The sequence below is a fragment of the Falco naumanni genome, chromosome 5 (genome assembly GCF_017639655.2).
Source record: "Falco naumanni isolate bFalNau1 chromosome 5, bFalNau1.pat, whole genome shotgun sequence".
Lineage (NCBI taxonomy): Eukaryota > Metazoa > Chordata > Aves > Falconiformes > Falconidae > Falco > Falco naumanni.
In genome coordinates this window covers 44,555,953-44,583,559 of record NC_054058.1, presented here as the reverse complement: position 1 = coordinate 44,583,559, position 27,607 = coordinate 44,555,953, and the positions used below count along the sequence as shown (strand labels likewise).

General features: G+C 41.3%; 1 protein-coding gene across 4 annotated transcripts in view; it reads right to left on the bottom strand.

Annotated features, from left to right (window-relative positions):
• The window catches only part of NUDT4 (nudix hydrolase 4), a 29,099-nt gene extending 6,391 nt beyond the window's left edge, over nucleotides 1-22,708 (bottom strand). For 3 of the 4 annotated variants that reach the window (XM_040594182.1, XM_040594183.1, XM_040594185.1), the window contains exons 1-3: nucleotides 22,304-22,704; nucleotides 9,472-9,582; nucleotides 1,674-1,718 (exon numbers count right to left, since the gene is read on the bottom strand). In XM_040594182.1, coding sequence (XP_040450116.1) covers nucleotides 1,674-1,718; nucleotides 9,472-9,582; nucleotides 22,304-22,402 — 255 coding nt within the window. In that variant the 5' untranslated portion in view covers nucleotides 22,403-22,704. Of the gene's footprint in view, nucleotides 1-1,673; nucleotides 1,719-9,471; nucleotides 9,583-22,303 lie in introns of all 4 variants that reach the window. The other variant, XM_040594184.1, reaches the window with a different exon arrangement.
• Nucleotides 22,709-27,607: the final 4,899 nt, after the last annotated feature.

Below are 27,607 nucleotides of genomic sequence, written 5' to 3'. Positions count from 1 at the left end.
TCCCGCTAGCTCCAAAGCGGGCCAGCGGTGCACCGCTAGCAGTGCTACCTGACTAACCAAACCAGACTGCCCCTTGGAAAAGAACTGAGCTTCTAGAATACCCATGACCATCTACGATTACAACTATATTAAGAACCAAGAGATGTTATGCCCTAGCTCCCCTTACAGCTGGTTTTATCCTTGTGCCAATAACCATCCCTACTTAACTCTGTTTCACAACTTTAGTACAGTTTTTAAACTGTTGTGCTTTACTAGGAAATAAAAATACTCCAAGACAGTTCTTTGTCAATATCAGGATTAAATGGAGTAAATGCATCTATTAACATGTATCCTTTCTGGCTGTAGTTCCAGAATACAAAGACTCAGCAGTAATATAATTTCCATCTCATAGTTCCATCCCCAGCTCACGGTGTGTGGCCCCCTCAATGGTACTAACAACTGGTTGGGGAGCCACGTTGTGAAACTGAAGGAGGGCCTTGATTTAAGTTAGTAGTAACCTAGAAAAGGGCCACAACACAGATTTTTATCTCCTCTGGTCTAGACAGTGGTAGACGGAGTCAGAAGAACACAGAACTGAATTACCAAAGAATCATCATCCCTTGCATGCCCTTTTTTAAGGCAACAAGATGATAGGCATCCTGTCTTTTTTGGTGTGAGCTGGGAAATACAGGATATTTCTGTAGACTAACCAGCAGAGTTAAAACACAGACAAGTTTTTAAAGTGTAGGACCGTCCAGGTGTACTCAAACCCAAAACAAATCAGAAAATGGGACAGTGCAACTAACTACAAACAGGAACTTACCCAATTTTGTCATTGTTTCCATACCTCACAATGGGGACACCTTTAGCACTTTTTCAACTAGTCATGCATGACTAATATTTCATATAGGAAACCGCTATCAGGAATACACTGCCTCTGAAAGTTGCTTTTATAATTAAACTGAAGATTCATACCTAATTGACTGGAGGGACCTCCACTCTCCCCCATCATACAGCACAACCTAATAAACCTGGATGTACGATGATCTGAAGACTCTCATCTGTGTTTCTACAGTCTGCTCCTGTCTAGAACCAGAGCAGAAGTGGGCAAATGCCAATAGTAAGAGAGCTGTATCTAGCATGCACCCTTGTGCTGTTTGTATTTCAAACAGACTGAACTACCAGTTCTGAACTACATATTATTGCTAAAGGTTAGATTTATCTGTTATTCAAAGCTTTAGCTTTTTTAGTGAATCAAAGCCATAATGAGATACCTAAATTGATAAGTCTAAGTATGAAGTAAGTGAAAGTTGACCAGTTACTTCAGCAAAATCTAATCAGAGAGGAAAAGTCAAAATAGCGCCCCAAAACAGACGTGTGATATTTCAGAAATCCTTGATCTATCAGTGTTGGTTTCACTTTTTTTTTTTTAGTTCTAGATGTTGTCCAAGTAGTAATTTTATCTTTTCAGGAAAGTTCCAAGTACTTTGAAAACTTCCTATTCAGATCTTCCCATATCCTGTAACAACTGAAGGAAATCACCTGTCTAATGCAGCATTTCCAGTAGTATTGCAAAATTATAGGCAGGTAATACTCAAGCACTTAAAACTGTAATTATAACATCACACTTATCAACTCTAATGAGGAAGGAAAAAATCCAATACTGTTTCTAAAAGGTAAAAGAAATAGCTCACCTCAAATATCCCAAGCAGCCTGCCTAGTTTTCCCTTTACTCCAGCCTACAAAACAAACAGGAAAAAGTGTTAACGTGCTTTTCAATTTCAAAAACAAAAATATCAGTACCAGCCTCCTCCATCAGCATACTCCTCCTTATTAGGGTTATTTAAGCAAGTGTTTTAACATAAATTTTGATTAGACAGTGCTGCATTGCTTCTGGAGTTCTTAGTTTTAGAGTACACAAATGCTTGTCTTAATGAGTGGATCAAAGAATGCATAAATCTTTCAAGTTTTCCATCCAGCTTGAAATACTGTTTTACTTACCATGTTCTTTGTATACCGTATTTTATTAAAAGAGATAAATGATACCCAATACTGAAATAATTCAGGGAAGTAGAAAGGACAAGAGATAATTTAAAAGACATAAAATAATAAATCTAGAGAAGGAATCATTAAAACTCCATTACTATTTTACACAGCAACTTAAGTCCGAGTCTTCAAAATACAGTAAAAAATTAAACTGTAGGTTACTGGGTAGATCTTGCAGCATAATGATGTAATGTACAGTAGTTTTTATATAAAAGTGTAGCTTTTGGCATATAAGCTTAAAACCAAGTTTATATCCCCAATTCCCTACAGTTTTAAATCTTTTTTTCTGGTTACAAACATTACAAAAGACTTTGAATTCAGAGTTTCACTCCAACTTTTTAAAACCCCATTGTGTATCAGCTTGTGCTTAGTAATTTTTATCAACACAGTTAAGGCAGTCATTATATTCTACTAAGACTCTAGGGTTTGTTTTTCCTAAAGTAATACATAATGCCTCTTCCACCAGAAGTAGTTTAGGATCATTCATTTGTTCTAAACAAATCTCAGTCCACACGCCTGAAGCATAAAAGCATATGTAGTCTACTGGTAGACAAAGCCATGTTTAGATTTTTTTTCATCTCGCTGTATAACCATTATTTTAAATAGGGCTTCTTAGCACTAAGATGACATTCTAGCCTTCAGTTTTTGTTTCATCTTTAACCAAAGAAAGTTATTGATGTCTTATGTCTTTATATAAAAAGACCATATGGATCTTAATTACATTTTAATGAGTAACTCTGACAGACAACTGGGCAGGCTTTAGCAATAAGTCTAACCAAGATCTTACAAGTGAACATTTTCTGTGTCTGTCTTCTTAAAGAAAGCAGATGGCTCATGTTATTTATTAAGCAGTTTTGATGAAAGAAGTCTGACTGCAGGCCATGCAACTCAACAAGTATTTTCTTTATCTGGAGCAAGAGCTAGACCTGAAGTTAATGCAAAGCTACATACAGTATTCTTCTGGGTGTCTGCTGTGATGACAGAGATAAGCGTTACGAGTTCATGAAGCTGAAACACTTAACTGGACCTGCTGGATAAGCAATTAGGCAGCACATTAATATGAAAGCGACAGACCCTTATTTTGGTCTGAAAGGGTCAGCTATGCCACACCAAGTAACGAACTCCATTTGTGAGACAACATCACAACAGGCAATACAGTCTGCTGGGCTTTACATTAGGCTAATAAATGCTTCTTTATTACCCAAAGGAACACACACTGAAAAAATATTTAGGTTTTACTAATCAGTCCAAATTTCCTCAACATTACAGTATCTTTTTTAAAAGAGAAGCAGAACCTAAAAGGCTACAAACATATGCTTCTGTACCCTATTTTTGCCTTTCTTCTCATGCAGCACTATCTAGGAATCACTACATTAAGACTTCTACTTTGGAACAACTGAAAAAAAGCAATTTCCCATCATCGTGTTCCATCAAAAGTAACAAATGAATCTGTAGGATTACTCTTTTTTTAATACTTCAGGTGTTTAAGTGTGCAGTTTTATCTTCATGAGTTTTGTAATTTCTTCCCTAAAGTTGCAGCCAAGAACAAAATTGTTTACTATCCCCTTAAAGGTATGGCTTAACAGCATGACAGAGAGCCCAGTACAGACTCTGCAGGTTTCTCAAACATTAAGAAGAGTTTTTCCAAGTACCAAGGAGCTGCTCTAAAAGGGACTTAGCTCCACCAGAGGGAGGGAAAAAAAACCTTACTCCCCCTCACCTCAAACACTTTGCCCCACCCCCCCAACAACCAACCAACCACCAACCAACCGAAACGCTTTCAGGATTTTAGCAAGCTTTTCAGAACTCCTAGCTAAGGCCATAATCACATTGTGAAGATTTCTTAAAGGCAGGTCTACAGAAACAGGACTGTTGAAGGACAAAGAAACCATCAATAGATTCAGGAGGGCTTCTCTGAACTGTTAAGTAGGAGTATGACAATTAACTGATATCTGACACACGGCACAAACACCATGATCAGGTAAGGTCGTCAATACTTAAAAAACTTTCATGGAGAAGTTTGTTTCAACTTATTAGTACCCCATAGCCACAATATGATTATCATCAATGTTACTCTAAGTGGAATTTACTTAACAGCTCCTCTGTTCTCCCTCCAAGCAAATCACTGGCTTAAAGAAATGTTCTTAGCTGAGTAATTCTGAATGAAACAATTAGAACCACTCCATTACATTAAGTGTAAAAATTCCCCAAAGCTTATAATGAAGTTTCTGTGCAAGCAGCTGTTGCTACGTAAATGTGATTACTGTCACTGATGTCTAGTTACTCTCCAGGCAAAGATACGTGCTTCCAAAATGTAGCATTATTCCTGCAGACAATAGCATCTTTTGAAAACCTTTATACTTAAAAGTATAAAAAGGTGGTAATTAGTCTCATAATCATCATCATAGTTTAAAAAGTACCACCAACTTGACAGTGATGTTTTTAATTGCTTTTGCTAACAAAAATATTTCTTCCAAGGTCTTATCTTAATGTAGTTCCTTAAAACCATGTCAAAATTAAGTGCTAAAGGACCAAGAAATGCTTCAGCTTTTCCCCAGAAAGTCAAATAGAATTCCCACTTTCCCAACTGTAAGCTTCTAATCCAATACACTGGTTAAGTTCTAGGCTTTGAACCATTTTGTCTCTAATAAAAGTATCTTTCTTCCTTTGGGTTTTATGTACCCACAGCCGTTAAAACATGGTTCTTTTAAGTAAACAGAATGCTACAGGCTACTCTAAGTGTGTAAGACATCTAAACTTTGGGAGAAAAGCCTGAAAAACCCCAGCATTTAACAGTCAAGCTGTTGAATTAAGTGCTTCACACCCTGCCCAGAATGATTCCCTAAGGAAGTCTAGGAGTACTACGTAGGTAAGGTCTCAAATCTGAGTTTATGCATATATTTTAGTATTAGTCTAAATCCAGCCACAAGAGGGAAAACTGTCCGCTTCATCCCATAATCTTTCTGGCCTGGAGGTCATTCAGTGTTGGCAGCTCCACGCCTACTGCACTCTCAGATGTGCAGTCAGCCTTGCCCCTTCTTCCCTGTAGATGGAGCAAGAGTCATGCTGCAGTGTAATTTTTAGGCTAACAGTTTACCAGGGCAAAAAGTTGCTTAAAATCTAGAAGATTTAAGAGTTATTTTTAACTGTGGTATCTGTTAGATAATACTTATTGGCCATGCCCCTGAAGGCACAGCGTAAGTGTATTCTGCCCCTTTGTTGCATACTCTTATAGAACCCAAACGGTTTCACTGTACCTGCCACAATCTTACAGCTGAAAGGGTGTGGGTTTTTATTTATTTTTTTAGTCCTAGTCTTTAACACGCAATCATTTTTCAAACACTAGACGCCCACTGGAGCAGATTCCTCTTATTTCCTGTGAGAGGTCTTAGATAATATTACTGCCATTTTGACTGTTGCAGCAGATTAACCTTCAGCATCAGCCTCTTCTTCTTAGAAGCTATATTCACACAGGTCTGGGAGGAATTGCGTGTGTTTTAGTAGGCATTTCAATATATCATCAAGTATAAAGAAAGCGAGAGCCTGTTTTTGGTGCAGAGGAGGAAGAAAAGGGAGCAGGAGGGTGCTCCTTCCATTCAGCAGTGTGGACATGTCAGCTTGCCATGCTTGTTTGTATCTTACTTCTCTTTGAACACCACATATGCAAACACAACTCATTTCCATCTTTCACCTATGCAATTAAAGACTAAGCTCCAAATTCATTACCAGAGTAGCTCCTCATTTTAGATGAGGTTTAGTATCTTTCTGGGATTGCTTTATATTGTAACCTCATTTTGGTACTTAACTTCCAAGTTTGTAAGAACTTACTGTACCTAAGGAACTTGACATTAACCTGTGAGATGGCAGATAGACTAAAAACCACCTGGAGTCATGCACACAGGCAGACTATGGAACAATTACAGCGCATATAGATTTGACTACAAAGATTTTTACTTCCGTTTTAAACCAAAGATTTTAAATACACTACTGTTGGCGTGAAAGTGAGGGATATTTAGAGCCAGTGGGCTACCATATTGTGAGCTATTAGCACACCTACCATTAAGAAGCGCCACTGTAACTCCCACTATCAATTTTTTTCATTTTAATAAATTCATAGAAACTGATGATTAAGTTCGTGCATGATACAATACTGACGAAACACAGTTCAAACCAGTGCCACAGTGTGCCTCCTTTGAAGTTTATTCATTCACAAAAAACTCTTCACAGTTCAGTGTACTGTAACCAGCTTGCCAGGTGACATTGACCTTAGTGTAAAAATAGAAAGGACATCCATCTCTAGAAAGGTTAGTATGAATTTCCATGGCTCAAGTCAAAGCCCTTAACACCACTCTGGCTTTTCTTTAAAAACGGCACTTTGCAGTCTCATGGCAGCACACAAGATTCAGCCTGCAGCTTAAGAATATTCCACTTTGAGCATGAGCTTTTAACACTCATCAGCCACAAGCTATCAAGCCCAGGAAACTCTGAAGCTGTAGAACAGGTGTCACCAAATGATTTTTGCTTATTAAAGCCCTATAGCCTTTGAAAAATCTTTATTAGCTCTGAGCTGTGCTTGCAAATGCATAATGGCTGGCGGTTTGTCTCTTACCCTGTAACATCATTTTAAAAAAAAAAAAAGCATAGCCACTACTGTAGCATAATAGTAACTTCTGAGAAAAATGCTACTGTGATAGCTCTTCTCAAGAGCTTTGTATTTGCTGGGTTCTCTTCCTTACCTTCAGAAACAGTTTCTATCACAGTGTAAAACACTGATGACATTGGCATTTTGAGTAATTTACAACATGCAGCTTTTCTATCATGAAGCCTCTTACCAAAATTTTGATGACAACACATTCTAAGCAGCTACAGAACAGCTTACCATACAATACGCTGAAAGGTAAAGCACTTGCCTAAACCACGTTTACATGTAGCTGGTTTTAGGATTCATTTTGTGTAACAGCACTTGAATAAAACATTATCAAAAGAGAACTGTGTATGAGTGAAGAAGGCTGACCTCTTGTCTTCAGGATTCAAAACAGCCTAGGGTTGCCGAGTACTACAATTCCTGACCAGAACCACCATGATGTACAAGAAAGTCTTTTGCTTTGCCCTGAGAAAGAAATGAGGGCAAGAACAAAACTGAGCCATGAAAGGACTGTTTCACACCGTAACAGCAGGTACTCCTATTTTTCACTTTCCGATTTGCTCTTTTTCTTTTGGCCTGCTGATGTGAAAGGATATCCAAAGGGAAAAAGAATATTCAGAAGTAACTAACATATTGTTATCTGTATGAACTAGAGAAGTTCAGTGTCTGGGCAGTGCACTCACTCTGACTGGGCTTCGACATTAACAGAGAAATATGTACTAAGTTTATACTATATGATATGCCTTTCGGTAATATTCTATAGCCATTCCTTAGCTATCCCTGCTTAACCTTCTCCACTACTCACGGCCCACGTACTGCACCACTACAGCAATGTGCAAGCACAGCTGCAGCAAAGCCAGAACTTCCAAGTGTTCCCCTGAATATTCCCAGGGCAGAACCACATGTAGTTGAAAACTTGTCACAATCTCACTGCTATACTACTTTGCTATGAAGTCAGCCTGAGCGCTTCGTGTGTAGCACTGCATCCCCTGTGAGCTGAGAAGCTAGACCACTCAGGCAGCTTTCAAGAGTTGGTCAAATCCCCACAGCAACTTTGGTGACATACTAACTGCAGACAGGCCCCTTCAAGGTGATCCATCTGCACCAAAGAAAAGACGCAAACACACAACTACATTCAGTCAGCTCTAGTTTGACACTGAGATGAGATGATTACTATCCCTCATCTTGGACTGTGCCTTAGGTCAGATCAGCGATTAAAACTACCAGTGTTCACAGGAACACCAAGCCAGTGGTCCTGTACTTTTTAATCCCACTCATCAACTTGTGACAGTGGAAAGTACCAGGACTTTCCCCAGGGGTGCTACTACTGCCTAGAAGCCTAAATCTCTGCTGACTCATTCCTAGAATCCTAAATCATTGCCCCTTTCGAATGGACTGCCTTATGATTGCTTCCTTTACTTTCACAAATACACCAGCACTTCATCCTAGGATGCCTTGTACAGCTCAAAACTGACTCCTCCAGCAAAGCTGGACAGATACAGAATGTCTCGAATAACTTAGTATCGGTGAGGCTTACTCATGCTTGAACCTTGCTGCAGGAAGGCTGCTAAAAGCACTGATTTAGTCTGTTCCCCATGTAAGAGGAGGAGGGTCACCAAATCACAGTTCATAGAACACCTCATTTTGATACCCAGGATCAGGCAGCTTTTGGCCCAAGCTGCATGTACATCAAGTTCCCAAGCCTCTACAACACAGCAGAACCAGTCTTAAGGGTAAGCAAGCTGAACCACAAGATAGCGCAGCTAATAATAAAAAAAAAAAAATCATTAAACATACTAATTAGCAACAGTATTAGTGTTTTGTGAATATCAGTAGTCAAACTGGGACGAGAGAACTGTTTAAGACTAGCAGAAACTCCGTAGTTCACTCACTTGCCAGGATACATCCACTTTCTGCAAAACCTTGTACTTTCCGTTTAAGAATTAAGAGTTGACTGGTAGTCACTTACACATTGCATGATTTCTAGCTAAATCAAGCGACACTGATTTTTCTTGAATCTTTATTCTGCTTACAGTCCTGGCTGTTAGATATCCAGGTAACATTTATCATTTCTAACGGTTTGCCTAGGAAAAATAAATAGCTAGTTAAAAAACAGAATTTGGAATTTGAAATGGAAGTACCATACTAGGGTAGGAAACTGCATTAATTCATCAAGACTTAAAGCTTTGTTTTGCCTAAGCGTAGGAGCAGAGAAAGAAAGGCAGACTATACCTATGGTGCTTTCTTCAAAGATACTTTTATAGATATATATACACCTATATATAGATACAGCCTTAAAGGTACTTAAACAAGGCCTTTTTTATTGTTGAATTCTCAGCTGCTCAGATACATCAGTTTCTAATCCATTTATTTTGGAATCTCCTCAAAGGTCTGTTTATTTCTCTTATGCAGCTACACATTAATGATTAGTTCACCTTCAGTCTGTTCTGGAAGAGCTGAGAGTCAAAACATTTTCTGCACAAACACATAAATGCTATACTACTATGATATGTCACCTGGCATAAAGTCACAGCTTCACTTTCAGTAACTGTCTTTAAAGGCATACAGAAATTTAGCTATGAAATGAAAGTGTGCTGGGAAGCAAGCTGATGTAGTTCACCTCACCATTATACCCCAATTCCAACACACAGAACTGCAGTTCTTTGAATTTCAAAACCATGGAAGTCTTCGTCAAACAGTCAAACCCTGTGTAAAGGAGGTAGAGTCCACTCTTTCTTCTTGGTTCCCACCTAAAGATAGCAGCAGCAGACAGAAAGTAGATTTGTTTTGTTTTTTGTTACCTCTTCATACACCTCTCTGACAGCTGCTCCCCCTGGCTCTTCTTCTGGTTCCATTCCTCCACCTGGTACAATCCACTGATCTGGGTATCGGCTACTGCTTACCAACAGCACCTATAAATAATTGCAAATGACTGTCAAATATAGCTCACAAGTTAGGAATCTTCGTACTATCTACTTTTTCAGCAATGCACTTATGCACCTAGGCAGATGGATTATGGACTTTAGAAATGAAATATAATAGGCAACCAGGCACTGTAAGAAGAAGGAGAAAAAAGTGAACTTACAAACATCCAATCTTTTTAATACAACTAAGTCAAGACAATGACACTGTAATCTCCTTGCACAAGCACTTTCATCAGATCTTAGGCAATGTGAAAAACACCAATACAATATATGCACAGGAATTAAGATGTACAACAAAAAACCAAGAAACTATATTCTCCAATACTGAGTAAATCTCAGGGTCATACAGACGGTAAAGCATGAAAATTAAGACATTTTCATCACACAGAAGTTAAACTAATTCTTTTGGAACTGCATCTTTTGGATAAAAAAACTAGACTCCTGAAAATACTTCTAATGTTTAGTCTTAGACAAGCTTCTTTTCAGTTACTGATGTGTTACGTTAGCATGGCATGCGTACAGTATTGTGTAACTAAATTACAAGCAGTACATCATTGGCCCTTGTCCAATCTGGTTTCTTCTAACATTTCTTTAAGAAAAACTGCAACACATTGGATTTTACATGTTCTACTAAATGTAATTTAAAAAAATTTTTGAACATGTAGGTGGAGCATCTGTATCACCACAAAGAACGGTCATGTCGGCAATGCTTAAAGAGCAGTTGTAAAAATCTAGTTATGAATTCACTTGTGGGATTCCCAGACATAAGCATTACACATTATTTTCTGCTGATGAAACTAGCACTCACTGCAGTCATGTGGAAGCTAGCAACAATGATGAACAAAAGGATGATTATATTACATTAAATCATTCCCAGCTTGGTAGAATGGTTTTAATCAGCATTCATAGTTTAGTTAAGGCTTAACATTAAATTCTTAATTACTATTAAGGGATAAATCAGGTTGCTGGTTCTGGAAGCACAGCATAAAGTCAGAAATTTTTTATGCCTTTATACACAGTAGTTGACTACTGGTAACCTGATCAATAGTCTATTGAGCTGGGTTTGTATTTCTGTTAGCTTTAAATTATCCTTTTAAAAAGCAGAAACAAATACATCTAGCAAGTAATTAACATGAAAATACATCAACTCTGATAGATAGGCTTTACAGCTATACATACAATAAACCCCCAAGCATTACAGCCTGGGAGTTCATTTTCACAACTATCCAAGTCTCCACTAACCCTGGAACTGAGCATCTTTCCCACTACGCTTTATTTTCCCATGATCCCACTGCTTTTACAGTCTGAATCCATGGGACCACACCTAAAGTATGTCCCCAAGATCTTCAGATGCACGATTTGTTCCACTCAGTAACATTATTGTTTGAAGCCACTACGGCATGCAGCATCTGTCCTGGGGTATGTGCTAGCAAAAACACACTCAGTGGTAATCAATTTCTACAAAAGCCAAGAGCCGATAGCTAGATTGTGTGTTAAGGCTGAAAAGCACTCCACACAGATTCTTTCAGTTAGGGTAGCAAGCAACCTTGCACTAACTTACACATTTTGGTTTTAGGCGTTTGTTTGTGTGGTTTTTTTTTTTTTTTTTTTTTAATTTCATGTAGTGGATGTAGTTGTCAGGTACTTCCATCTGTAAGTGGCCAGAAGACACATCCCACAGTACCTGAATGACTAGGCTGTAAATATAAAGATCACTTAAAAATGAAGACATCAAAAAAACTGTGGCTGGTTCACAACACACTCTCATGCCAAGAGGTGGAAAATCAGCAGCAAAAAGCCAGCAATTCATCTTCCCTTAACGTAAGATAAGCAAAGCGGGAAAAGGGAGATCTAGGTTGCATGGACATCCAGTCTTTTCTGAGGAGGTTCATGTTCACACCGATTACAGTAGTCTACTGAAAAACAAAGACTGCAGAATCTCACATACCTACATTTTTGCTGGCCTATACACACCAAATTTTACATCATAGGCTCGTCAGGCTCAGAAGATGACAATGGCAGTACTTCCTATGCAGGGAAATCTGTATTCCGTATCTCTGCAAGCAGAGAAAGGCATAAAGTTTCTTGTGTTGTATTACTTGCTAGCAATCACTGCCTCTCCTGTTTCTCTGAAGAAGCCTTACTGTTGACTTGTTCAAAAGACTTCCAAAGTACAGAGTAACGGCATCAACTCTGCTTGCTCAGCTATACTGTTAAGTTTATCTTACGCCAAAGACTAAGGTAAAGCTATTACTTTCCATAATACTGCCAAGTGAGGAAATAAAGCTAAAAAATTCAGCTAAGAGAAGAAAAAGATAAATTCTTCCACTAAATCTTACTAGCCAAGTTTCCACCTTGTTTTCAAGTCCAGGAATAGCAATGACCTTTGAGTGCGGTGAGGAAGAGAAACTGCTGGCCAGCCTACATGTAATAAGCACCTATTGATATGCTTAACCAAGATACAGTTAACGAAAAAAACCAAAAGGTAATTACAGAGCCCGTGGCATCATGGAACTTGCTCACTATAAATGCTAAGCCTGCAGACAAACAACCAAAAATTTCTAGAGAAAGATGCCAGTGTTTTGGCGTGGTTAGTGTTCTCAAGTCAAATGAAACTTGTGAAACAGCAGCCATATATTCCAGACGACTAGGCAACAGCTCAGAGTAATATAAGTTACCACTACAAGCTATTCCTCTATATTTTTTCATATCAAGCACTTGAAAAGGTAGAAAACGGCTTAATATTATATAAAATATCATTGCTTTCTATCTTCCTGAACTGTAGGGCATTATAGCTTACACAAATAACTATTAAAAATTCAGTTCACATAAAAAAAGGAAAAAAGCAATGCTAAAGTTGAAACTTGCTAGCCAGAACAAACTCCCACAGCTGGATTCTTCTGACTTCAGAAGAGAGACATCTGTACCTTGAAGTAAGGAAGCAACAGCAGCAGAAGCCACTGTAAAACCAACTGCAAGATGGGAATTTTTCCATAGCAGACGTATTACTTCCAAGGAAAAATGAACTTACAGATGAAAAGGTACCACTCCGATTCCATAGAAATTTATTTGTCATTAGACTTTTTTGCAAGATCTCTCTTCCCAGCCTAATCACATCTGCTCCTCTCTTCACCACTGCTCATCCCATTTTCTCCCTGCTCATCACCCCTACTCATACACTAGCTACATCCAACTTGCTGTTTGAATTACTTAATGGACATAAAAAGAAAGCAAACTTGGCTTTTTTTAATAGTAAAATCGGCAGTTAAAAGGAACAACTTTCAAGAGGAAGAGAATCAACCCCTCACCCCAAAAGATCACTGAGCACCCGCGGCTCAGTTGCAAAAAAACACTGAATTGCTCAGGTGTATGACTGAACACTGTGCAGAGAAGGAAAGAAGGCAGGTGCATGGAAGATGAAGGATTTAACTCACAAGCTCTGCAAAGATGAGTACATATAGTTTCAGGAGTTTTAAACTGACATAGGAAAGATGCTAGAGTATAAGAAAGATAGTAAAGGCAGCAAGAAGTACCTCTCAGGTGTCAAAACGCTGTTAAAGAGAACAGATGAACTGCATGTTCTTACAAGCATCAGAAACACTGAGAGGGAAAAACACACCAGAACCCACTCTAATGGAGATTATATTAATCTAACCTAGCACACTCAACATGGAAGCTCCTACTACGTGGTTGGTCTGCCAACGTTACAAGCACCTGAAAGTCATAAAGATGGTTTAATCCAAAAACAGCCAAAAGGGTCAGTCAAGCCCTGTGGTTTCTTTAAAGACGGCCATAAGGAGATGCTCAGGGAAGAGTAAGAGCAGGAAACATTTTATTATGCCCTAACACTTCAAACCTCCCATTATTTTCAGCTCAGGAGCTTCCTCAAAAGTACTGGGAAACTACTTTGAATGCTACCACACAAACATTTTGAGAAGCAAGGAAAAGCACCCCTTACAAACCCTGGATCATATCTGCAGGATTCACTGTATGAATACTTAAGGCAGAAGCACACATCTCAAATTAGAGAGCACATGTGAACCTGCTACTGTAGTTCATCTAAGACTTTCTGTTACAGAATCACTGCCTCACTTTGGTAGTTCTGGAACAGTTTCTCAGTTCCCCCTATACGTAGGTTACTGTGGGATCCTTGCCCTACGATGCCATTGTCTCTTTTTGGACTCCAGAAAGCTGAAAAACACAATAGAGCTTTACAACTCGCCACAGCGATGCAGCCACACAGGTACTGTTTAGTAAGGAACATGCTTTTGCCTTCCTGAAAATATTCTCAGTAGAGTGACTGCCTATAGACCTCATTCTTTACTGCCATCATTTTCAGAATTACTTTAACGTGGAGATGCAATGGGCACAAAGTTATTGTAGAGCAGTAAAAAACCTTGGAATCAGACTTGACAGCATTCAAAAAGCTAACTTAAGTCAAGGCTGCAACATCTTTGCTTTCTTACAGTGGCACAATGAGTTCAGGAAGCTGATCTGGCTGAAACTACCTCATACCATTAAAGCTTAGTTTTCAGCCTGCACACAGGCCACACTGATCAGTACACAGCCACACAAGGGTCAGCATGGCAGAAAGGCATGACTGCAGCTACCCATTTCAGATCAGCCTAAGCCAATTCAAGAGCCTCTAGCAAAGTACTTTACAGACAATAGACTGAAAAGCTGTCCCCCGCTATGACCGAGGTTAAAAAGATGACTTTGTCACAATGAACAAGAACTGGCAGAGAAGCAGCATAACAACTAGCAGTACATTAATCCTAACGCTCATCAACTTGAGCACAGCATCTTGAAAACAACCCAGGAAACTGGGTTCTGTCTATGTAATATATTAAAGTCTGCAATGTCCTCCCAGCTTCAAGTAAAGATCACTCTTCATAGCAGCAGCATGATGCCTGAACATCAATCAGTGCAACTTTTCCCAGTATTCTGAAGACGAGTGATATAAAAATATATGCATGTATTTCTTTATTACTTCAAAAAATCAGATCTGCAAATTAATCTTCCTTTGACATCTTCTGATTTTAAGGCTATATGGCAATAGGGAGAAAAACAGCCCTTTTCAGGAGTTTTGCTTTAACTTGCACTTAAAAATGACATTATTCTATACATTTTTACTTCACATAAAATTCACACATCTGGCTAACATGTTATAGTGATGGAGAATTTGAGTACCTTCCTCTGGCTATTTAAAGTACTTTGTTTTGTTCTTGGGCTGAAGTGTTCATATCAGGAACAGACAGCACTATACTACTGTGGCATGTCAGCTAGAACACATCTCTTCACATCAGCAAGCACTCAAGTCACCTGTAACATAAGATCTCCCCCTAAGCTTTAGGATGCTTCAGAGAATCAGATGTGACAGGTCTCATGGTGCGATGAAGGGTGCGGATCTTGTACCCAGCCATATGGCAGAAGGATTCCTGGCTGCAAAAACCCCTGCAAACAAGGAGAGCCCCCCCAGCAAGTGTCTGTAACAGAGGTGTTACTTCTCACACGGGGTCAGCTCACCAATCCACTTTACAGTACCTTCTCCTTCCCTTATGCTTGCCAATACAGACCAAGGGAAAAAACACATGAGGTAGTAGGGGAAGAGCTAAAACTCAATATTGCTGCCTATTTCCTTTTAGCTTAGAACCACGGCCTAATCTTGAGCAGGAGAACTGGGCTTTACCAGTTACTCAGCAACATAATCTGTTTGACTAAGGGATCAGCTTCAAAGTACTTGTCAGAAACAAGAGCTCCAAGTCTTTGAGAAATGTTCAGCTGCAGGTAAGACACGACAAGGATACTTCTTGCCAAGTACCAGTTACCTTTCAGCCTTTTTTTGTCTTAAAGATACTTGGAAAAAACCACATACATCTCTGAAGACAAAATTTGTTTTAAAATCTTTACATTTGTAGGACTGGTTCCATTAAAGTGCTTAAGCATTAGGTCAGAAAGCCACCTAATTAAAATAAGCTTTTTAAATTTTCAACAAACGAGACTGGGAAAAAATAGGCATCAACCTGTGGTCCACAAACTCACATATTTATAAAAGATGTTTAAGAAAACATGTCTACAAATCCTAGTTAACAGATACACGTGCATATATATGTGTGTGTATATGTATCTCTAGACAGGATTTGTATGCATTTCTCAAGAAGTCTGCCACCACTGTTTCACAGAAACTGGTAACTTGGAGGTTTTGTGCACCACTGAGTTAACTGAGGCAATTCAAACAAACTTAGATACCAGTTTAAAATCTCAGAGTAAACTTAGGATGGTGCAAGTAAGCTACAACGGGTATTTTCTCAGGTATCTACATACTTACAAATACTACTAGTTCAAAAAGACATCTTCTAAACCGGGCAAAAGATAAAACATGTTTTGTTGCAGTCTGATGTCAGGCAGGTACAACCGTATTTCCTTCTGAGCAGCTATCCACCCCATTAAATACATGCATATGGCATAGGCAAGTAATACCATAGGTACCAGAAAAAAAATAATTGGAGGTTTTGCAACAAAAAAAACAGTGAATAGTTGATTGATTTCAGTATCTGAAGAGGCATGAGTGAAGACTGAAGCTTCCTGCCGTGGTGGACAGATGAATTCCTGCAGTTCGCCGAACTTAGAAGCTTCTACTGCTGACAGGGTGTTGCAGTTTGTCAAAAAAAAAAAAGATCCCAACATGAAAGCAAGGTGCATATGCAATGCCTGCAGAAAGCTGTTTTTCTGTGGAAGTAGGGATAAGAAGGCACTTGTGGTTTTTAAATTGGTTACCTGATACAAATCCTACCCACAGCAGCCTAACATTCAATTATTTTTCTTAACATTAACACAAGCCTAAACCACTGCAGAACGCCGTACGAGCCTGCAGGGATACACCATAAGCAGACACTGTCTCTGTAGACACATCATAAAGAGCCATTTTGGAAGCTGTTTATAGGTCTTGATTCTTTGAGCTACACCCCTTCCTACACCACACAGATGATATTCAAGTATCAAGAAAGTGCTGATGAAAAACTAAGGCAGCAAATATCCTATGCCCATTATTCCTCCTGTGTGCTAGCAGGGCAGGGACATGAGACAGAACAAGTAAAACCCACAGTGCACCTGAAGGGCACACTGAAACATGTATTCTCTGGTATTTTAAAGTATACCTATACTCTATTAGGCAATCGCAGAGCAAGCTAGGTAACCTGTATCAGTCCATACATTGCCTTGGAGAGCACGCCAGCCTTAAATATGGTGCTATGGTCATACTCTAAATTATATTTTAAAGCATACATTATCTGTGTGTGTACACCCAATAACTTACACTTAAGGATAAAGAAACCAAACGATGAATTTTGAGTCAAGCATAAAAGATCTTTCATCACTGTGCAAGTTTATTTACAAAAGTTCCTAGAACACCCCATTTTTCCAGGGTAGCCAGGTGACACTTCTGGGCCCTGGATTTATAGATGGGTTACATTGCAACAGGTCCTTCTGGTTTTCAGATGACTTGGACCAACGCAAATAAAAATAAAATTCTACTTTTTCCTTTATTATCCTTTACTAAAACCATTGCTAATAAGAAGTAACAGCTGTACAAAACTGAACTACACTACTTTTTTAAAAAAATGAAACAATGACCACCAGAACAAAGCAGATTGAACAAGGGTTTCTTAAATCTTGACATTCTACAACCCAAGAAATAAAACTCTCTACATCAGACCAAAAAGATGAAACAATACCAGGAGCCTGTAATTAACTCAAAGCTAAGAGGCAATAGGTGTCATGCAAGTGTGTGCCCTGCTACAGGGGGGAAAAAAAAATTACAAAAAAATATTCCATGTTTCCTGTAAATGTATGACAATTCAGTTATCCTCGCTACTCTCAATAGTAACAGAAAATCCTTCCTGTCTATTTTCATCTCCTGTACAAGTCTGAATAGCAAAAATGGCAAAATTAAAAATTGAAAAGCTTGAAGACTTTTTTGTACATGAAACTATTTTTTAGATCTGCCACTAGCAATGGCTGGCTGAACGCTAAAGTAGGGCTTTCCATACCATATTCCATTACATAAAGCAGTGTTGCAGATGCCAAAATAATTAAAATGGACTCAAGTTTTATATTCAAGGTATTTAAAAAGAACTGCTCAGTTATTTGTATGGTATGTGGTTGATGGAAGAAAAATTAAATTAGCTTTTAAAATTGTTTAACTTATCCAAATTACTAGAAAAAAAAATGTTTATTACTATTTGTTGTTGCTTTAAAGGCCTGCCTCATTCTGTGCTTTGAGAAGTAAGAATTTCCTTGCCTAGCCTCCGCCCAGACCCTAAGACAGCAGCATTTTATGTAAAACCAGTGTTTGCAGAATCCTGAACGCATAAGCAATTCCAACCCATGGAAGCAGTCAGTCCTCACAGCACAGAGAATCGTTCTCTTGTGGGCTTAACCTAAAGCTGCCGTCCACATCTAGTTGCTCAAGAGAGACCTGCATTTCCTCATATACAAATTCGCCAGCCCATCCCAGTCTGCTGAATACCATCAGCTTTTTGCACACACCTAACAGCTTCTGGCTTGTTCAAAGCAAAAAGCCTGCAGCCCCCACGCATTTCATGCCCACATAGCCTTACTTCGTTTTTCATGGGACTTCTCCTGCTTAATTTCCAGCATTTTTCTTTTGTTCAAAGGGCAGACAGTGCCTGCAATTACTGCTTCATTTCCATCAAGAACAACAAAAGCAGCCAGCACTTAAGCTCATATCCAGCCATCTTGCTCTCTCTTCAGTCCAAATGAGACCAAAACAGGCAACACTGATGTAGTCTAAGATCTTCTAAAACATTCAAAAAAACCAACAACCAAAACCCAAACCTAACGCTACTGGCCACATTACTTGGCTATTTGGGCTTCTTCCAGGAGATATGGTTTAGATTTTGTAGCCTTCATGCTGTTATATTGTATGGTTTATATATTATATATATAAGGGGCTATATATATATATATAAAAATATAAATTGGTGTATGTGGAGACACTTGAAGATGAAGAAACAGAAGGGAGGATTTTTGCAGTGGTGCAAGTGGACAATCAGTCATGTCACAGGTACATGCTTTCACAGCTGCAATACCAGCTCTCAAGACAAAGCAGAAGCTTTTGACAGGTCACAAGACTGCGGGCAAGCCCTGTTTCCAGCCTGTAACACCCAAGAGAACTGACTCAACGATTTTTAGCCTAGATGCAAAGACTGTTGGCAAGTCCAATTGGACACGGTGCTGTAGCTGGAGGCTGGGAGTACAGCACCTGTATTTCAAACTGTTTGCAGGGATCACCAAACTAAATTTTGCCTCAGCAGTACTCCAGAGCCCACCCACGTTTCAAATTTAGAAACAAACGAACAGAAAATGAACGGAAATACAACGTGTTTTTACCAAAAACATCCTCTGTTACCAGTCTTTGATTTCTTTGACATGTTGCTTCACTGTCCATAAAAATCAGCTGTAACATGGGCTTCAACAGGGCTACAAAGGTAGCATAAGAAGTGCAATACAGATAGGAAAGAAACCAGGAAGCTGTAACAAGCAGATTTTACTGGATGATGATTAACAGTAGAGATATCGAGTGTTTTAGTGACTGGCCTGATTTTCATAGGTAATGAGCACAAAAAGCTGTTACTGAAATTTTTAAGTCTCCACATCGAGGCAGTGTCTGTAAGGCATGATATCAACAGCGAGATCTCATGCTGAAGTTGCAGAAGGATCACATTCGGTTAAGAATGTATTGTGGATCTAATGCACAGGATACTAAAATTTCTGGAACAAGCTGAGAGTTCACGAGGTGGGAACAAGTTACAGTCTTAGATACCACTACTAATTGCAAGATGACTACATGATAGCTTTACAATCATGACAGACAGCTCCTATCACAATGGTTTTTTTCTTGGTATACATACAAAAGTATTATTAACCTTCTATACAACACAGTGATATTCCATCTAAAGCAATCACAACTGTGATTTAAAAAACCATTAAAAAAATACGGCTGTCAAACTGAAGATGAAAGAGCTACTACGATGATCAGAAAGAGAAAAATGGTTTTAGAAGCCAAGGCTTTAAGACTTCAACTCTTAACAAAAAAGTGCTAAGAAAGGAATGACTGCTGTCTACAGATGCGTCAGAAAGCTAAGCGCAAGAAAGGAGGAAAACAGCTATAGCACAGGCACAACTGGACATAGACCGGCCTTTCAGAAAGTCAGAACAGAAGCAGGAAGACAGGTTAATTCCAGGATTGGTATCAGAAGATTGCTGCAGGTACCAGTGCCTCCAGATAGACACTGATCAGTTTCTATCAAGTAGAACATGATCTGCTGAGAGAGACTTGCAGATAGGATCCCCGCTCAAAAATTTTGATTTCTTGCTTTAAAATGCCCCAAAACAAATGCATTGCTCAAGATGGCTTTCAGTTGTATGTTCTATTGTCTCTCCTTCAATGTCGAGCAACTGTTTTCTTACAGTGTAGTAACCCTGTAGGTTAGAATAACTATGAAAACTAATTTGCCCCCCCAGTAGCTTCTACAGTAGTCTGCTGTTCCCTTCTTCTCCCTCCAGTCACCCAGGTACCGACTGCCTTTGAGCTCCTTCGCAGCAGAAACTACCCTGCACCTAAAAAGATCCCTGGAGATGTAGGTCAGCTGAAAATCAGTGGTACAGTCTCTGGAGAATTGGAAAGTAAACGCTGAAGGCTTTATGTGGAGTCTGAAGCAGACCTACACAAAAACTTACTGAAACAACAGAGTTCAAGAAAAACAGAAGCAAGCTTCATCCAGCCAATCTGGGGAACACGGCTGGTGATACAAGTTAATCACAAACAGTAATCAGGCATCAGACTTCTAAGGAATAGGTTCTGTATTGATACAGATGGAGCTGGCACTTGGGAAATGACTAAGGAAGTTCAAGATGTTGCCATTGCTCTTCTGGAAATGACTTATCAGAAAGTGATTTGAACTATTTCCACAAGCTCAATTTATATCCCAAATCTGACTTGGTGTTATCCCATTCATTTCACCCTCAAGCATGTCTACTTGCACAATGCCAAAGCCCAGCCTCATGCCAGCCATACAGGTACTCCATCCGCAATACCACAGAGCGCTCCAGTGCAACAAGTGTCAGCATCCACTCTTCTTACACAGCCCCGCAAAGCTGCTAATACCATCCTCAGCCTCAGAGGGTGTTCTTACACACAATTTTTTGAAGTAGCCAGTGGTCTCATTTGAATGCAAGACTGAAAGAGAAGATGTTGCAGCAGGAAATGAAGAGTGAATGGAAGTTATAGACAGAGGTGACCCCAACCACGAGTTTCCAACTACAACTGGTGCAAGAAAACTGTAACAGTGGCTCCAAACAAGTCTGAGCAAAAGCAGCACCCAAAAATAAATAATGAAGACACATAAACAGGGAAGCACACTAGAGTATCAGAAGTGCTGCTGAAACCAAAGAAAAGGTAGACCAATAGCAAGAACTAGCAAGATTCCTGCTGGGCACCTTTCTCCTTTATAATATTAGGATCAGCGTGGTCCCAAGGCTGTATTTACACCACACAGGGAATGGCATATACACAAACACTGTACAAATTTTTTTGCTAAATCCAAGGGTCCATATTTTGAAATCAGGCCTCTCCCTGCTGCGTTATATCGCTTCGTAGATGTTTAGGCAAGAAATTTGCCATACTGGCAGCACGGATAGGACGGTATGTTCTTCCAGCTCATAGATAAAAAGGGGGAACACCCCCAAGCCCTAACCTTTGTAGTTATTTTATAGCTATTAAACAACAAAACGAGAACGAAAACCAGGAAAGGGTATGCTTCCAGCCTTTAAACGCATTGTGCAATGAAACCATCAGCAAAGTTTCCAGATAACGGCCAGTGCAATTGACCTTGGCTAGGAATATAGGACAACTTCGTTGCCACCTCCCGATTCTGCTGCAACATAAAACCCCGGCTGAGCCCTATCCTCTACAACCAGCACCGCAGCACCCCCCCTCTCCCGCCCCCCGAGCTCCTTGGCAAAACATACGTAAGCACCATTTCACTCTCTCGGTAGGAAAAACGGTTTTTTCAAACACAAGATTTTTTTTTTTTTTTTTCCTTTTTATCCCACCCAAGCACGGCAGGGGGTTCCTCTTAAAAGCGTCACCAGCCCTGCCCTCCATGCGCCATTGCCCCCTATGCGGGCACACAAAGGATAACCCCGCGCCCAGCAGCCGGTGCCCGGCGCCCCCCCCGCCCCCCGCGGGGCGCGGCCGCCGCCGTGCACAAAGGCGGGCCGCGCGCACGTGGGCCCGCGCCCCGCCGCCCCAAGATGGTGGGCGAGAGGCGCCGCGGCCGGCCCGGTGGGGCACGGCGCAGGCCGGCCCAGCAGGGGGGCACCGCCACCGCCCCCCACCCCCCGCCCAGGCTGCGGGCCGCCACCGCCGGCTCCCCCCCCCCCCACCTCCGGCTTCGGCCACCCGGGCCCCGCAGCGCTCCGCGGCGGCGTGCCCTCCCCCGGCTCGCGGGGAGAGCCCCAGCACGGCTCCGTGCGTGCCGGGGGGGGATCCCCCGGGAGCGGCCCGCGACCCCCGGCCGGACGCAGGAACGCGGCGGCGCGATCCCCCCGGGTGGCGGCGGGACGGGAGCCCCGCCCGGACCCGGCGCCCCCCGCCCCACGTGCGCGCGGGCTGAGGCGGGCTCACCTCGTCCTCCCGCTCGCTGCGGAAGCAGAGGCACGCCGCCCGCTTCTTGTAGCCCTCCCGGTCGTACGTCCGCGTCTGATTCGGCTTAAATTTCATCATAGAGGCGGTGACACGCCGGCTGCCCCCGGCCGCTGCCGCTGCCGCCGCCACGGCTCCGCTCTCGGAGCGCCGCCGCGCCCCCGGAACGCCGGCGCGGGCCCCCGCTCAGGAGTGGGGCAGGCGGAAGGCCAGTCCCAGCCGCCGAGCTCCCGTCACAGCAGCGCCGTGCGGCTGCCACCGCCCCAGGAGCCGCGCCGCGCCATGGAGGCCGCCCGGCCCGACCCTGAGCCACCGGCCGCGAGCACCGCGGCGGCCGCCCCTGCGCCCACTATTTAACTGTAACGCACATTCCTGCGCCCGCGCGCGCCGCGCCGCACCGCACCGCGCAGGCGCCGGGCGCGGCAGCGGGAGGGGGAGGGGGAGGGGGAGGGGGAGGGGGAGGGGGAGGGGGAGGGGGCCGGGCCGGGCGCGGCGGCGGGCGGGGCCGGGCCGGGAGCGGGGCCGGGAGCGGGGCCGGGAGCGGAGGTGGGGGTAAAAGGCCGGTCGCGGCGCGGCGGCGGGTGTGCTTAGTCACCGGCGGGGCCCCGCTGGAAGGGGGACGCCGCCGCGCCCGTCCCCGAGAGGAGGGGGCGGTGGGCAGGGCCCGAGGGGAGGCTGGCCTTCGCCTCCCAGCCCGCACCGGGCGGCGGCTCGGGGTCTGCCCCCCGTGTTCCGCTGGCGGCGGGTGCTCAGTGGAGCTGCGGACGGGCGTGGCGGGGCAGGGCCGCACCTTGGGCCGGCGCGACGCGGTGTCCCGCAGGGCTGCCGCGGGCGCCGCTCCAGCACGCTGGGCTTGTGTGCGGCGCGGCCGGTGGCCGGTGCCCGTGGCCCAGGTAACGTAGTCAGGGCGCCGCGTCAGCGGCGCAAGTTAAACCGTTTCCGAAATAACTTGTTTTAGGAGATGCTGGTGCATGCAGGCTGGAGAGCGGGCAGCCCGTGCTGTTCTGGTGGTGGTTGTGCAGTAACGTTATTGGGAGCTGGAGATGGACAAAAGGCCTTCCCAATGCTGCCAGCGGGCTCGGAAAAGGTCTGCTGGCTGCATGCCTTTTGTATCACCTAGTAGGGCAAAAGCCCTGGTGTTTGCATGATCATAAAAAAAAAATCCCACAAAACTCAACCCAAAAGCAAACCAGGAAAACGTTACTCTTCAATGCCCCTGGATTGCTGTTGATTGCAAGTAGCCATCAAAGCGCTTACTGCTTGTGCATGAAAGATTGCTTAATCCTGTTGGCAGACCGAAGGTAGTGTGCATTTACATACTTGTAGAGATCACCCACCCAAACTGTTCCATAAACTTTTTCCTTCATCTGCATCTTACTGGTGTTCAATAGGCTCCTTTGCGCTTTTAGAGTCGACCAGAGCGTGCTTTAAACTGGTATCCTAGTTGTTTCTTGTGGTTCCACAACACATTTTTTTTATCCAAGATTTATTTTTTTAAAACAATTTTGTTGATCTGTGACAAGTCAGACTTATGTGCTCTTTGTGGCATGCATTGAAAGGAGACTGGTTTGTCAGTACTAGTTACTCTGGTTCTCAGTGAAATTTGGATGTTCTGTTCTTCCAACATGAACTAAGTGCAATGAGTCAGTGCAATACCGCACTTGAAAACTATGGAGGCTGGAGGAAGAAAAGCACAATTGTATTGAATTACATTATTTTGTTAAAGTTATAATAAGCTATAAAGTTCAAACACCCAAAGACTGAGACACTCCAATTTTAATTTGTTTTTACACACTGATCACTTGTATAAACACATTTTTCTTAAGAAGGCACTGCCACCTTTGCCACTTACCAAATGGACTGGCAGTGATATTTCTTTTTCCTCTTATTCATCGCAGGTCCAAGTGTCATTTAGTACTACCTGTCACCAGTCAGGCCTGAGGCTAAATACAGTTTTAGTAATTATTTAATGGCTCCCCAGTCAGGATGAGTAATTTTTATGTGAGGGCAGGACTGGTCTGAAAAATCTGAAATTTTTAGTTCAAAGTTTAAAGGATTGAGATCTGAAACCTTTGCGAATACTGAGGAACAAAGGCATGTTTTTGATGCTTATATTCATAAATTTGTCTACTATACGGAAAAGGGAGTGTGGTATGATGTAATGAAACACAGGGGCTACAAATTAAGATTGCACAGTTAGTCATTGCACCAACATTTCTTAGATTTTACATATTTGACCTTGCCACCTTTGTCATATTCCCGGTCTTTACAAACAGTATAGCTGTGCATTCATGTAATGCACATATTGAAAAAAATCTTTGCATTGGTCTGCTTTTTATAATAGACCATTATGATAGAACTCATTTTGCTTTGGGTTGTTCCTTGAGCTACTGTTTCAGGGTTTACATTTTAAGACAAACACATTTTAAGTCTTCAGTATTGTTCTTTTTGAATTGTCTCCTTTTTTTTTTTTTTTCTTTTTTTATTGGTTTGGGAGGCTTCACCTCTCACGTAATTGGAGGAAGTTCAAAAGTAGGATTTATACTTAACGAGAGCAGTGTCCAAAGATCAGGTGAACTTAGGCCAGGTTTTCCACTTTTGTACAACTCACTCCTCCCACCCCCCAAAAACAAACAAAACATTTGACTGCCAAATCAGAACACGACACACAAATCCTCTCTTGTGAAACTCAATGGTTTCTTCGTCACGTATCACAGAGGTAAGAGCCGGAAGGAAGATCTCCATGAAATGGGTCAGCCAGTAGGCTGCCTGTAGTTATGTTTTCTAGTCCATGAGTCCTCAAACACGGTAACAACTCTGATGATTGTAAATTCATTTGGGCTCTCTTTGTGAAAGCCCCAAAGCCCCAGCTTCTGTCTGTATGGCTGTAGTCCACATGGCTATGTATAATTAGGCTTTCGTTTTACAAAGTAGAAGAAACCCAACTTCGTCAATGTGGAAGAACATTAAAAAATAATGACAGATCAATCCTAAAATATGAAGCAGTAGGACGTTTTGGTTTTGGACCTTGGGGCCTTGGGAGATTCTGCTTGGAGAGGTACTACTTGCTCTTTTTTTTTTTTTTTTTAAGAAAAATTGAGGTTCATTTTGCTAGGAATTAATCTTAAATGCCTGAAACATTTTTTTTGTTTTGTTTGGAGCTGTGATTCTCAAATGGCCCTTGGCCTTTAGAATCATCAAGAGGCTTGAACCTTCAAAAGTTTTGTATTGTTAGTTGTTGATCTTCTTGTAAGTTTAAGTGATGTGGTCTGTCTATACACAGAAGTTGGCAACCATTGTATGTGAAACAGTCAAATCATCAGTAAATAACATTTACAACGCTATCACATATTCATATTCCCAGTAGTTCTGTAATGATGCATAGATTTGTATTTTGTTAATGCAGTGTATGAATACTGGGTATCAATTTATGATTGCATGAGATGCATTACTGAAAGGAACTGTCTATTTTGTTCAGAGGTGGGTTTTTTTGCTTTTGTGAAGTGTGTCTGGATTTTGCACTACAGCTATAGTAATTATGAACTGATGATACCTTGAGTACAAGTCTGAACAACAGCTGAGTGTACAATGCAGGATGCAGATACTTTAAAGGAAGTTCAAAACTCTCTACATTCAGACAAAAATAACTTTCCACCTAGCTGAAGTTACACTCTCAATGAAGTGAAGTCTGCTTAAATGCAAGGGAACAATTTTATTTTCCTTGAGAAGAAAGAAACGGGTTTAAAAATTTACAGAGTAATTAGATTTTCCAGTTCCCTTGACCTACATTTATTGTCGAGATTAGAAACTGCAGTGTTCAGTAACTATGGTCTGGCAAGTTTAAGTAACTTTCTTTTCCACTCTTAGTTTATTATGGTTAATGAAAATGAAATATTTGCATTGGAGGTACTTTTGGTCCTCTACTTAAGATTTACTTAGTAATAGATTTACTTAGAAATAGATATATAGATTTTTTTTTCCTCACCTCTGCAGATAGAACATCAGATTAATTACTTTATATTAGTGAAACCAGTGTCTTTAGTTATCATCCTTCTATGTGATTATTTGTTCTGTCACAGTTATAACACTTCTTTGGTATTCAACAGTTAAACCAGCACCAAAATTCAAAAGTTTGGGAGCAAACAGTGGAGCCAACAGTGTGCTGAGAATGGATCCCTCCTGTGCTGTGCATTGTGTGGGCTTTTGGAACAGTAAATCCTGGTTCAGCTGCATTGTAGCCTGGTGGAAGGCTGCCTGCCACTCCACGCCCAGTTGTCCTTTCAGTAGGACTTACAGTAACTGCAACGTTGAGGTCGGCAAGGTTAACCTGACAACCAGACTGGTTAGCATCTTTCCCAAACCTAGAAAAACATCTTAAGCATATTTGAATACAAGAAGGTTTGGTATATGGCAAAGGTAAGTATTCATCAGGTTAGTTCATATTTAAGGTGATTACTCCCCCAAGATACAATAGGAGGGAGGAGTGATTCTTCTGTGGTTAGCTGTATAGAAGAAAATGCGAACAGTGCCAAGCTAACTTCCCTGAAAACTTAAAATGTCATCCTTCTAATGATTTAGCAGTTATGAAAATGCTAGCATTAGTCTTAAAATACTTTTAAGTGCCAAAAAATATGCAGAAAGCTTGCCAAATCATACATACACTCTTCTGGTAAACACTGAACAGAGAGAACTTTAAAAAATGGAACATTTATTTCTAAATCGTGCTTCTGCATAAAGCAGCTTTTATATAGTAAGTCTCACATTGTCTTTTCCCATAGAGCCAGATTTTCACCTGAATCTGTTGTAAAATGCACTTTAAAGAGAATACATGCATATGCTCACTATGGTAAGGGTTGTGTTCCTCATCCACAGGACTCCCTTATTTTAGGTGAATCTATAGCACTGCTACAGCTGCCAACAAATATCTTTTCCTTTGGTTTGTTATCATTATCAACTTATATGAACTATATGCAGTTACGCTATTACTGTGTACCAATGCAGCTTTATAATCTTGTCTTTTATGAAAAAGTATAGTTAGCATTGCTTTCATGTCTAGTAAAGTCACCCTCCCAGTAAAGAGAGGGTTTTGCATGAAATCCTTACAAATGCAGATAAATAATAATCACCAGTGAATGAAAAGCAGGAGATCAATTAAATACTGCTATGTTTATTTGAATGTAGACATCTAAGCATGTTTATACGTTAAGAGTATTGTATGCTTTTGTGTGCTTTTATGGGCTCAGTGAATTGTGATTTGTTTGGATGTGCTTAACATTGAACTTCTTT